The sequence below is a fragment of the Idiotropiscis lumnitzeri genome, chromosome 16, assembly GCF_059441095.1.
Source record: "Idiotropiscis lumnitzeri isolate Australia: NSW breed Sydney's pygmy pipehorse chromosome 16, RoL_Ilum_1.0, whole genome shotgun sequence".
NCBI classification, from domain to species: Eukaryota; Metazoa; Chordata; class Actinopteri; order Syngnathiformes; family Syngnathidae; genus Idiotropiscis; species Idiotropiscis lumnitzeri.
In genome coordinates, this window is record NC_142406.1 from 9,735,178 (window position 1) to 9,749,579 (window position 14,402).

At 42.0% G+C, this 14,402-nt stretch overlaps 1 protein-coding gene across 1 annotated transcript in view; it reads left to right on the plus strand.

Moving 5' to 3' along the window:
* Positions 1-14,402, plus strand: part of ext1c (exostoses (multiple) 1c) — a 46,640-nt gene that overhangs the window by 2,073 nt on the left and 30,165 nt on the right. Inside the window, exon 2 of the mRNA XM_088319198.1 lies at positions 3,335-4,731. Coding sequence (XP_088175324.1) covers positions 3,779-4,731 — 953 coding nt within the window. The 5' untranslated portion in view covers positions 3,335-3,778. The remainder of the gene's footprint in view (positions 1-3,334; positions 4,732-14,402) is intronic.

The window sequence follows — 14,402 nt, forward strand, 5'->3', positions numbered from 1 at the left end:
GATACAATCCACCGCGGAGTTGCTCCCTTTCAGCCAGTGCGTTAACGGGATCAACATCCGATTCATTGAAGAGGCAGAGACACCCCCAAGATTTTTTTCTGCTCATTTTGTACGTTGTGTTAATTAGCCCTCGTGGCGTTGAAGTGTAGTATATTGTTGAGGCTTAATTTATCAACCTCAGCTTGTAATCAGGATGAGCACAATGTGAGAAAACAGTTGCGTTGCGGCTTGACATAAACATGAACTTTTAAATGGCGATCAGGCCCTCGAGAGGGAGCAGGTGTGGAAATATCACAAGTTACTACCTTCAGGAAGCAAGCAAAAAAAAAATTGCAATGCCCGTTACTCGTTCTGTGTCGTGCAGTACAGTACAGGCAGGCTGTTTAATCACCAATTATATTATTTTATTTATCATGTATTATTTTATTTTATTTATTTTTTATATGTTATATATTTTTTTATTATTTGATCTATAATTATTTTTTGGAGCCAATTATCTTATGTTCCTCATTTGACCTCTCAGCGGTCAAATTCCAAAGTATGCACTCCTCCCATTATTTGACCTTTAGTACATATTTCTGACCTTTGCTTTTTAACACGCACCCATATAAAGAAAGTTTCTCTTTCAACTCAGTAATCTGCATGAATACTTTTGATCTTACTTGTGACATATTCAACGCTACCAATTTGGGCACCTCTGCAATTACCCGGCTCAGTCCAGTTACCCTCTGGTTCTCTGCACTACTGTCACATCTGAGGCCTTTAATCATAGCGTTTAATTTTAGCCGGGCCTCGCCGCAAGATTTGTGTTTTTCCTCAGTACACCTCATTCCGCTGAAGTAATACGTCGGCAGATCTTGGCCAGTAAAAACACGGTGCCAGATGTGTGTTTAAATCCAGTCAACGCAAAGTCACCTAAATGCCTGCTGCTATTTAACAATGGTCTGAGTCACGCTGTTTTGCGGTTTCCATCACTCACGTGGAGTGTCCAAAGCAGAGGTGTCAAACATGTTTTCAAGACGGGCTACAACATAATCGCTCGGGTAAAACGGTACGACAAAAATCACAGTTTCCTTGGTTTTAAGGTTAATGTTTGTTTCATATTGGGTAAAAAAAAAAATTAACTAGTAAGAATTATTATGCTATCGAAATACAATACAGTTTTAGTAGTTTAGTCACAATATTTTTTTTCCAACATATGTGGAGCCAAAAGCTGAGCAACACTGTATTTGTTTGCAGACTCTGCATGTTTCCCTTATTATCTCAATGAATTTTTTTTGCTGATCTCAAGTCAAATCGGCTTTGGCCGAGGTACGGCAGCGACAAGTATACACAAAAGAAGCCTGAAAATGGAATCAAGACGGGTCTGCCGAATCGCAATTGGAATAAATGTCGCCCTGAAGGTCGAGATAAAAAGGAGAGATTGAATCCATCTTGTGCATGTGAAATATTCATCATCGCTATTCTCCATCCATGTCACATGAAGACAAGGAGCAATGCATTACGAGTCAGGTATGCATATTACATCTGAGAAATTTTAATGGCTTCCTGACAAAATGTACAATTCCACCCCGGCGCTCACCTCACCTTGAACCTTTTCTTTCCACCTTGACGCCTCCACGCAATTTATTGAGCCTTGTGGCTTGTCCTCCAGTACGTGTCGTCACCGTAATGGTCCGTGATTGATGTGTGACCCACGGACTTCTTGCACTCGCGCCAGCTACTCGCGGGCATCCATAAGTGCATCGGCCCTTGCTAATTTGTAGCGCCAAGGAACATACTCTTGGGCATTTTAAATTTTTCATTTCTACTTTTTTTTTTTAAGAAGCGGCGCACTTTTTTGCATCGCCATACTAACTCGTGTGCCGAATTGAACGCCACACCCACTTCAACTGCAAAGGCGCGAAACACTGTTTTGTTCGACTTGTTTATATGCGTCGGCAAATATGGAACAGCAATCGCTGAAAATATACCAGAAATGACCATTTAAATGGGGAGACTTATCAGAAGTCACATACGGAAGCAAATTATGCGGCTAATCTAATCTCACTTTAAACGTCTTTATGTCCCTTTTGATATAATAAAATAGTGAAATGGATTATATGTTACCCAGAGTGTTCGGAGCCGTTACTGGCAATAGCTGCTTCATTCATATCAGACCAGATATTATTTATTCAAGTTACTCGGGCGGCGTGGCCGCCATCACTTCTTGGCTCGCGTAATGAGGAATGTGAATGAGTGCTGGAGGACGTGGGCAGGTGAGTCCTGAAAGCTGCCTTTGTGTGGAAGCTGGCAGCGGAACACTATCCTCTACTGTGAGCCCCCCCCCAAAAAAAAAAAAAAACACACACACACATACTGTACATATAAAGTACAAAAAAATTTTCACCGTTAAGATTTTAACCGAAAAGCTGAAGTGAATAGAGTTCTTTTTCTTTTCTCGTATATTTCCATTTAAACTGCTAAACACCTTCCCCCCCCCCCACACACAACTTCAACTCCAATCTGTGTCGTGGAGCGGAGTTGTTAATATCACATTTTAAAGCACAAATTGGAAAGCAAGTAAAGGGCAAATAAAAAAGATACTGACTGCATGTTAATTTTATTTTATTTTTTTTTTTAATTAATTAGCTGAATTATTTTTTCTCAATTTTTACATTTTGGGGAATTTTAATTAATTATCTAATTTACATGGTCTAGAACGAAGTAGAACAGGAGCACATACATTTAACACTGGCAAGTAAACACAGCCATTAAATAATAAGATATTTGCCATTTGAGTTTGGCCAGACTTCAAATTTTCTAATCGTCAGCCTTTTATGTCGATTCATAAACTCCATTTTGTAACATTGATCACTCTTTCTGAAACTCAACGGCTTTGTCAGCCTTATTTTTTTTTCTCGTATAACTTTGTCTCTTTTCGCCAATGGGAAAATTATTGATCAATTAATTAACACATTCAGTGCCATTGCCGAGTATAAAAGCCAAAAGGTCCGTTCATTTTGCTGTTTTTTTAAGGATGTGAGAAACTGACTTTAAATGTTCTGTAGCGTTGGTAGTTGATGATCAGTAGATTGGCATCATGATCACCATGTTCTTGTGTCGACTGTAAACTAGTCGACCGTGGATTGACACTGCCTCTTTTGATTGGAAAGTAGTGAAAAAAATCCAAATGTGGGAAAAAAAAATGTACATGTGACAAATTCCAAATGTCCTTCTGATTGGTTGTGCCATGTGAGTTGCTGTTATACGAATGAAAAGGTTTCTGTTCCTGTTGAGGAGTGGCGACTCACTATGTACTGATCTGTATTCTTGTTTGTTTGCTTCTTCATAGGAGGGGCCTGCCGACAGCAGTTTTGCGCCAGGCACCATGAGGCAGCAAGCTTGGCTGGAGAGAGTGAAGAAATCGCCCTTCATTCCTGTCGAGCAGCCTGCGCCGGGAAAGAAATGCACACAGCATCGGCAGAAGCAGCGCATTCCGCAATCAAGACGGCTGAATGCTGGCGTCTGAGAGTCGACAACAAATGGGAAAAGCAATCCAAGGCTGACTGAGGGGAGACGGTATCTCGGACTGTGTCATCCTAAATGGCAAAGTGGACTGGGCCACACTTGGAGGAGGCGGTGATGTCCTTGTTAACACATTGCCCTCCTTTAGAAGCTCCTTGTTAGAAGTCACTAGGCCGACTCGTGCCCCGGTGAGGCTTAAAGGCTGAGGGGCAAAGGAGAAGAAAAAAAAACCGGACAGACCCGAGGAAAATAAAGACTGCGACAGGCCCCCATGCAGGCGCGGAAGAAATATGTTCTGCTGGGCTTGTGTACGTTCTGCTGGCTGGTTCTCTTTTACTTCGGTAGGGGAGTCCAGCTACCTGTACGTCTGCTCCGGATGCTGACAGGCCAGCAGGTTGAGGTAATGCGACCCTGGCCCAACTGGACTGACCGGGCCTTCCTGCCTTGCTATGCTCACCTCAACGAGCTCCAGACAGACCCCGGGACGACCGAGTCGCCCCGCCAGCGCCGACAAGCGTGGTCTGTTATTTACAAGGACAGCCACTGCCGCATGGAGACTTGCTTTGACTTCTCACGATGTCGGCGGCGAGGAAGAGATGGCTTCAGGGTGTATGTTTACCCATCGGAGAAAAATGACCACGTCTCGGAAAGCTACAAAAAGATCCTGACTTCTATCGCAGAGTCCCGATATTACACATCGGACCCGCGTGAAGCGTGTTTGTTTGTGCTTGGGATAGACACCCTAGACAGGGACCAGCTGTCAGGGCAGTTTGTGCCCAATGTGGATGACCGTATTCAGGGTTACCCTCTTTGGAATGACGGGCGCAATCACCTGATCTTCAACCTTTACTCAGGCACGTGGCCCAACTACACAGAGGACCTTGGTTTCAACATAGGCCAGGCCATCTTAGCCAGAGCCAGCCTCAATACAGAACATTTCCGGCCAGGTTTTGACATCTCCATCCCGCTCTTTTCAAAGGACCACCCGCAGAAGGGTGGTGAACGAGGCTGGTTGGTCAGGAACACGATCCCACCACGGAGGAAATACCTGATGATGTTCAAAGGGAAGCGCTATCTGACAGGCATCGGCTCAGATACCCGAAACGCTCTCCATCATATCCACAATGGGAAGGACATTGTGTCACTAACGACATGCCGCCACGGGAAGGACTGGGAAAAACATAAAGATGCCCGTTGTGACCATGACAACCTGGAATATGAGAGGTAAGACCATAACCGTCGTATAATGATTCCAATCACTTTCATATCACACCTTGCAAATTTCTCGCATTATCTTAGCATCGTGGTCCAATTTCACAGGCTTCTCTTCTTCCAAATCGTAGCCGAGTGTTTGCGTGTTATTATTTAACAGAGTGCTAACTATATAGGTGATAGGCAGATAATAAAATACGACACTTTAGGACATACCATCTGTTCTCGCCTACGCTCTTAAGTTAAACTGAGCAATAAAACTCAAGTGCTGACAACACCGCTCATTAGAAAGTCTGCGCCTTACCCTTTCGAGACAGATGATGAGAGTCCCCGAGTTGGTTGAAAATGACTCTATTAGGAGTTTGAGCGGTAGAATAGGGAGTGGAATTCTTTTCAGCAAAAAAGAAACATAATGCCATTCCTTTAGATCAAGAGTGTGTATCGCAGTGTCAACACGCTCCCAGGCTATAACCGATCTATTCAAATGTCCCTCGCCGTTGACAGCTTCGAATTTCCCCGTAATTGGTGTTGCTGCCTTTTGCAAATAGTTGATGGCGGTTGGTGGTAACGCCGCCACAGCGAAACGATTCCAATTGAGTATTATTTTTAGGCGACTTTTTGAGCTGTACGATTTACAAATGGAAGCTAGATGAGGTCTCACATTTAATATACTGGGAGTTTGGAAGTATTTGTCTTCCAACAACTCCCAAAGCAGGACATTTGAATATGTGCGATATGACTGAGTGTACAAATATAATTTACCCCGAAACGGCAGTTAGTCGGCGTCTCCATCGGCGCTCCGTCTTTCGGCATGTTTACGTTGGAGGGGTGGGCAGCAAACTGATGAAATTGCTTCGAGTGTAATGAATGAGCTCGTTTATTCCACAAAGCCCGTTATTGAGGCGCTGTAGTAGCGTTGGGATAAAACACTTGGAAGGACACTGGAGGGGGATATTATTATATTTCACGGGCCGAAATTGTAAAGATATGTTCCAAAGTGTCAATGGAGGAATTACCTTTGAGGGTACTAAGACATTTTTCCCTTAGGGTACCATGAGGTCTTTTTATTCGAGTCAATGGTCTATTTCTCCTTTCTTCTACGGATCAGCTATATATCAGAAAAAAAAAAACACATGCGTATAATCACTGCTATTCTGGCCATGAGCTTTTGTGCATGTGTCACACCTAATGAGGCTCTTAGAAGGTGGTACCAGGTTAATGAGCGGATACATCTGCTCCGCCGGAGGATTAGCCTGGAGGGACCGGGACAAGACTGTCAAAAGGAGATGTGGGAGGGGTTGAAAAAGGACGAGGATCGGCGTGAGGGGGGCTGTAATATAGATTGAAACGAACAAGTCGATGTTATCAAATCAGATTGCATATTTATTCCAATCAAAAATATTTGCGCTCAAGTTTTTAATGGAAGTACAATCAAGAAAGCGGCTGTACGAGTTTTAGCCTCCAAATAATGACATTTATATCAAAAGTACCAAATTTGTATTTTGAATTCATTTTAACAGATTTTCCGGATTGCATTAAAGCTCCAAAAAAAACAACCCTCCCCCCCCGAAAGAACTTGTGCAGTTCATTAAAAGAAAAACAGTAGAAAGCTGCATGGAATGTTGTTTGTATACAAAGGAATGTCAATGCTGACCTGAACGTTCGTTAATTTTGACCGAAAATCTGAAAGAAAATACTTGGACAACTATGTGCGTGTGTGCGTGCATGGATTATAGATGAGTTGAGAAAACACAGCAAGTAGTAAGAAAGAGACAAATTAGAGGTACGATGTTGTGGTACCTAAGGCAGAAAAGTTATTAGATAAAGATCGCAAAAAAAAAAAAAAAGAACTTCTGGTTTCCTCGAGCAACTTGAAGAAAATGCAAGAATGAGTTGGGGCAGAAGGGTGACAAAGACTGAGACCCGTGGTTAAAAAAACAGGATAGGGAGGAGAGGGAGAACTTGAAGCACAAGAGAAGCTGCGCTGCAGCCTAACGGCCTAGTTTTCTTCACTTTGGAGGATTCTCTAAGAAAGTGAAGAAAAGCATACGTTGTACAGTGAATGCAAATGAGCGCCGCGTGGGGTTGAGGGGGGGGTGCGGATCCGGTGACTGAGATACTCCACAAATGCAAACGAGGAGAGTGTACTAGAGTTCAATTTGGACCTTACCACCATAATCCACCCCAATAAAAAAAAAATACCAATCATCATACAAACATTAGATTTAAAATGCTGCGGTGGTTAATGAGAATGTGAGCAAGTTAAGTTTTTTTGGCAACCCCGAATGAGAAACGCGACGGCCCACTGTAATTAGTGAAATTGTATCTGAGATGATGTGGTCTCTCTGTGTGCTCGCGTACTGCACGTCTCTGCAGAATATTTGGAAAATAGAGGAATCATTGTGATTCGGTGGCCCTTGAACACACTGTTCCCCGTTGTTGTCCGCACGACATTGCGAGCCAGCTCATACTTTTGGATCCCACACGCGATGAATTAGGGTTGAATGTATATATTGAGTCACAGAGAACAATTTCACAATATGCCCAAACGTCAATTGGTGTTGCCAGTTAAGCAGATGCTAAGCACGTATTTTGAATCCAGAGCTCATTCTGACAAACTCAAATTGAAATGTTCTCCACGCCGCTATTGTCTTTTCGGCATCGCTTAATTAATAGACCTCGTTCCACTTCGTGCTGCTGCTTTAGCGTCACGAACAAAGTGGTTTAAAAGCGAGTTAAAACTCAATATGCCCAATTCCAAACTCAGTTTTATTTACTTCTTCTGGTAGCTGACCTCTGCTCACGTTGCAACCAAAGACGGACTTTTACGTAGTTTCAGTTACTTAAAAATTTGCTCGACGGCTCATTGGAGAGATCATAATAATTTGTGCACTTTGTTAGGACATTTAAATATACAGTTTTTTTTCTGCAAAAGTTTTAAAAACAACGAAAGATTTTCTAAAAAGGTGCAACTCTCTGATAATGGGATTGATAACGCCCCAAGTGAGATATAAAGCAAGAGCTGGTGCAGCTTTAGTTTATGACTTCTTTTATATTGTTGGTAGCTTACAAAACCAAAAGATGGAATTTAAGTTTAGAAAAGTGATGAGTCCCCGCATTCCAGCATTTAAATTGAGATCTTGTTCTCCCCACTGCTATAAAGTAAACAGTGCGAGATGTTTAATCTGACATCCAGAAGACATGCTTGTGCGGTCACAAAAACAAAATAGGCAAAGGGAAGATAATAAATCAACATGCAAAATGGCTTTCTATTGACTTAAGTTTGTACTCCCTTTGCTGAGACTGCGGCTTCCCAACGTCCAAAAATAACATTTGATGCCTCAATCTTGGAAAAACATGAAATGTCGGTTAGAAACTGCTTGCCGTTCCTTCCTTGCCGGTCTTTCATTTGTTGCGTATAGTTAAAAATATTGCATTGCATTTTGCATTTCTCAGTCCCTGCAGTCTGATTATTCCACGTCTCTAAATAGCTCGTATTTATCGTTCCACTTTGGGGGGCATTAGAGGTGACACTTGCCTCGTGTTTACATTTAACACCGGTGGAACCAATGACAGTGCAGCCACACAACAACATGCAGGGCCGGATTAATGCTCCGGCTTGTACAGGCTAAAGTCCAAGAACCCGTTTTGCTCTAGGACCCACAAATGACCATTAATAAGCCACCAATAAAACAAATGAAACATTTCATCTCAATGAAAAAATGTCTGTCACTAATTTTACTGGGTTAGGGTCAAAGGCAAGGGTGGGCAAACCTTTCGATTGGCGGGCCACAATGGGTTCTAAAATTTGACAGAGGAGCCAGACCAGAAGCAGATGGATGGAGTGTTTCAGTATCCTCACCTCATCTGAAAAAAAAAAAAAATTTTTTAAATGAAAGCGAACAAAAGCATTACAATAATATTTATGTCTTGAAAAATATACAATTGAAAATAGAACATTAGCAATCTTTATTCATTTAATTTGTTTCAAGTTTGGCGGGCCGCATGTGACCCCGGGCCGAAGTTTGCCCACGCCTGGTCTAAGGGGACGATGAGTTATTCTTATGCCATCATTCAGTCATGAAATCTCTTTATTAAAAAAACAACTACACATTGACAAGGGAAATATTTGCCGTGCCCGACCCAGTGCTATGAAGATGTGTGTGACTTCCAACCCCTTGTCACTTTGTAATTTCCCTCCCCAACTTCCCAAGTGTCTTGCTTCCTCTTAACAGTTGACTGCAAGTCTCCTATCATCTCTCTCAGTTCCCGTATGAATAATGGAACAGCAGCTTCTCGCTCCTCCATGAAGGCAAACTTTCTGGTCTGGAAGACTTTACGCATACTTTGTCTCACACGCAGTAGTGAGATGCACATTTGTGCACTGCGGTGCTATTAGAGACTTTCACAAAGTCATGTCTTGTCTAACTTATGCATTCCCGCTCCGGAAGTGCAAAGGTCATGGCAGGAAAGGTTACAGATTACAGTTTGTTGTTCAACTTGTCACATTAGGTAAGAAAGCGCTGCAAGCTGCATGCTGATTCGACTGGATTTGTGTGACATGCAGTAGTTTACAAAAGATGACACAAAAGACAGAGAGAGAGAGCTGTGCTTGATGTGACCAACAGAGGTTGTGATCCAAAATTTTATATCAATTTTAATATTGGATTATATGAAGCTCTAATAAAATTCCTCATTGTGGGACAAATGAATGTTTTCCATATATGAAGACGTCCAAGACCACATGATAAAGCGTCTGTTCCCAACCAAAGACGGACTTTTACGTGTTTTACTTAGAAATCTGCTCGACAGCTCACTGGAGAGATACAAAATCATTTTTGCACTTTAAGCCACATTGAATTACCATATTAATTGTACGTCTTTGGTGTATTGTTCAACAGTTGTATTTTAAAGGAAAAGAATCATATTCAAGGATCAATGAATGTTCTTAGAACAGTCTTTGATTTGCAATGTACTTGAAAAAATGTACACATGAATTCTGAAATTTGACTCAAGTAAATATCTGCTCCAGGCTTTGTGGAAAATTGTTGTAAAAAATTTGATTAATTGTGATCAATTATGGAAAATTGGAACGTTAATTATTAAATTAATTAATTAAAAAATATGAATCACTTGACCGCACCAGCCAACTCTCCAATCCAAACATTTGAACAGTGATATAATTTTTTTTTTCCCACCACCTTCTTCTCCTCTCTTCAATGGGTCTGGGTTGCTTTCGCGAGTATATGTCAGGTACCGATCAAGTATCATGTATAAGAAAAGCGTGAATTTCTCCAGGCCTCTTAACTACCTAATGGGTGTCCATTGAGGCTCCTAATCGGGCCCTCCATCAACCTTGGCTAACGCTGGCAGGATCATAGCAGGAAAGGCCTCTGGCAACCTTGCTTGCTGTTGTCCTGGCCAACTGGAGCGGAAAGGCTTTGACAATGACAATACCGTTCGAAGGGAGGAGGAGGAAGGCAGGGATGGAGCAAGACATGTTGACTTCCATCTGCACTTAAGGAACAGGAAGCCGGTGTCCTGTTTTCACTTTGTTTATATAATCGGATGGCATCTGCTTGAACGTTTGACCCCATCACCATATGTAATTTAGCAAGCATGACTTACCTGCGTGGAAAGCAAATATTATTCTTGATGGTCTTGTAATTCAAAAGTATATTTAAATTAATTACCAGCCAAGTAAAAAAAAAAACGTCTTTAGCCGTCAATGGGAGTCAATGAGTTAATAAAATAGTATTGTTTATATGACAATTTCATTTTGTTTGTGCTTATTGTTTGCCACAATTCACTTGCTCCTACTTCTTAGGCAGGCCCATTAATATTTATTCAATTGCCAATTTAAGTGGGTTGAATTCATATTTCATAGTTTCTCATTTATAAAACTCAATGGACGCAAAATGAAGCACAACGATCTATATAATATTGTATTGTCGTTATAATCCGAATCACTGAAAGATTCAAAGGAGTCACTAATGTATGCGGCACTAATCGGATCTACAGTATAGACAAAGGTTTTAATAACCCTTGGAGGTATTGGGGTTAAACTGGTATTTAAATGAATCAAGCGTCGTAGAAATCTCTACAATTTTTAACTCGTGTATGATTATAACCCTGTAGAATTGTTCATTCCTTGACTAACCCATGGTGTTATGGGTTTAAAACAGGTGTGGGCAAACTACGGTCCGGGGGCCACATGCGGCCCGTTAAACGTTTTAATCCGGCCCGCCGAACTTGAAAAAAATTGAAATGAATAAACCTTGTTAATGTCTTATTTTCTGTGGTTGTGTATTGTTGTAATGCTTTTGTTCACTTTCATTTAAAATGAAAAGTATTTTTTTTTTCTCCAATGAGGTGAGGTTTACCAAAACACTCCATCCATCTGCTTCTGTCAAATTTTAAAACCCATTGTGGCCCGCCAATCAAAAAGTTTGCCCACCCCTGGTTTAAATCCTGGCTCCCAATCTCGGTTTCAAGAGAAAAGGGCATCCCGAGTTAAACGACAACACAAAAAAAGCTGTGTTCTGTCATGTGTGAGGCAAATCAGTGCAAAGTACTGCAGCTATGATCACTCGTTTGAGCAAATTTGCCCTCGTTTTTTCTTCCCCCCCCCCCCCCCCCCTCTTCCTCCATAGTGACCTTTTTGTTAAGTCATAGTGTACTTTTTCAAGTATGGCAGACTGACATGCTGGCCTTTGCTTATTTAGGAAAAAAAGGAATAATGTGTACTAAAAACAATTTGTTGAATTATGATCTGCCGTTTAAGCTTCTTTTTTTCTTTCCCCATGTAATGTCTTCCGATTAAGCGTTCGTTTGTTGTGGTGAGCCCACCATCAGCAAACACAGCAGACAATGTGTTCCGCAGCGAAGCACTCTTCTATTCGGCACACAGCTGAAGAATTCACTGAACACCATGAATTACTCATGAGGTCTGCTGTTGAACTTTCATTTAACGATAGCTGCACTGGGACCGCTCGGCACTCCTCTCCTGTCTCCTTCTTCATCACCTTTGATGAATGAGAAGCAAGTTGCTAGAGGAGCGAAAACTTCGCCGTAGTTGCTCTCAGAGCGCCTTTTAGTCAGAGGACGCAACTCGCAAGCCGCTGTTGCTCCTCGCGGCCAGTGATGCATGGCCTGGTGCGATTTCTTGACAGGTGGCCGAGTACACTGAACAAGCCAGCTGGAACACGACCTTTTGTTTGCGTGATGCTCAGGTGCGAGACTCAAATAATTCGAATCTCCGCCAAGACAGATCTTTCAAGCTCGAAAGTGACAGCTAAGTTAAATAAATGGATTTGACATTTTTTAAAAATTCGAGATGCGTCCTGGCTGTGATTGTCGTTACCTGCGCCCTGAGCAACTGCGATGTCATCTTCAGTTGACAGCAAGTGACAAAATGGCCGCCCCGAGAGAGAGCTAAAAACGGGTGGATTTTACTACTTAACTCAAATTCTACAAATCAGACCGCCATGTTTAGACTAATGAAGGCACATGGAACATATTGAAAAAATATTTTTAGGTTGACTTCCCCTTTATTTTATTTTATTTTTTTTATGCGAAGCCCTCATTACAATAAATGTAACCACTTCTACTATTAGCTTGGAATACGGCCTAGTACAACGACCTCTCAGTGTCTACTCGTGGTATGTCATGTATGTGCCAGCCTTTCACGCCCTTACACGGCTGTCATTTTTGCCATTGCTCATTCTTTAACATGATCGTCCCTCCAACATATGTTGATACATGCACACGCGTGACCCTGCTCATGTTCCATGCTGTGCGCCAAATGTCCGACTTGCTGTCACTCTCGCGTTCTGTAAGCTGTCATTTGTTTGTGAAATTTTCACGTCTGGTTGGAGTTTATCTGTAACTCCGTCTAATTCAATAATCAACGGGAGTTTCAGAAACTCAACTTTATTGACCATACTGCCGACGAGTTTATTTAAAACTATTCACCATGCATGACATTAAGTTAGTCACGCAGCCGAGAAGATCCCAACCCGCTGATTTCATATAATTTTAGTAAGTTGAACTGACATTCAGAGAGTTTAATGACACTCGAAAATATTGTGGGAGGGTTGCACTCCAAATGGTGTTCATTATATTGGAGTAAATCGCTTTCCCTGCATGAGCATAGGACATGCTATTTACAAACCGTGCACTAATGACCGTACAAATTATATTCATAAAAGCCACAGCGGCATTTATCGTATTACATTGCACATTCGGTGCATTAAGCCACTTCAGGCTGCACCCGTTTACCATCTCCCCCCTCACAATGCCCATGCAAGCACTTACAAAGTGTCACACTCCATCATGCTCTCTAATAGGGTGGAGGCTAATCGGAGGCGCTCCGTAGACAGCAGTAGGGTCAATCTATATTCCTCCTCCACTGGGGCCCAATGAACTCCCGGGAATCCATGGAACCAATAAGTGTCTTGTGATCTATTCGAAAGCCTCCACAAAAAGCAATCCATACTACAACAAGCTCTGACTCAGACTATTCTGTCTGGTTGTGGTCATTTTTTTTTTTATGCAGTCTTTTGTTGCAGCTCTTGTTTTGAAAGGTTTCTGGTTCATGCATGCATTCGTGGCTCCATATAGTTCATGGTGTGTTTGTTAGAAAACAAAAAAAAAGTAAATGGCGCCTGTATTTTTCTCCCAAAAATGTAGCATCTGTTTCCATGTAACAACTGCAGCAGATGGGCTAGAGGGAGTCGAAATGTTATTGTCTAATAAAAAACGTACGGTTCTATAAGTGTTCTCCATGCCGCGTCGCGTTCCAAGGTTAATGTAATGGTGATTAAACTCGCGGTGGTTTATTGATCCCGGTGGAAAAATTCTGGTAACTAAGAAGCTATCGGCGAACAAACGCGGTAGGTTGTGAGATCTAATATCTTGCGGAGTGACTGAGTGGCAACGGTGAACTCTACACCACGCTTCATTTATAAATAAGGAGCCGCACTCAGGAAGAAAGATCGCTTCAAGTTTGGAACCTTGTTAACATTTAATTATTGACTTGCTCTTTTTTCCGTCGTCGCAGATTAGCAACTGACTTCTAAGTGACACACTGACTACTATTTGTGGATTTCTTTTTGATTAGTTTGATTTTTGCAAAGAGAAATGATCTCTGTTGAAATGTTAAAAAGCACATTTGGTCAAATCAGTTGTCCCACTAGGCCATTTTATCTTAAAAAAAAAAAAAAAATACGAACAGGGCTTACTAATGGCGTGCTATTTCAGACAAAAATATTTGTCATCCTGTGAGACTGAAAACTTAGAATAATAATGTGGTTTTGAAGGGTGATTATTAGCTGGAAGCCCGTCTGTGCTGCGATCCTGTTTGGTTAGAGATCGCACCAGTGCCAATCGAGAGAAAAAAGAGGGGAAAGCGAGTTTAAGGCAGATCCAAATCATTAGCTCCGCCTCTCTTCTCTCTTTCCACCTCCTCCCTCTTGCTCGCGCTAATGCATCATTGATCTCTGCTGGGAAAATATATTGCTAATTCACTGAAGCCCTCTCCGCCTTATGCCCCGTCCGGGGGGGCTGTTGATTTTATTCATCTCCTCGCTCCTTCGCTTACTGACTTGCCCGAAGCTCTAACCAGCCTCCCTGCTGGACAGTTGTTGCGAAGTGTTGCTCATGACGGTAGCTTCAATAACACA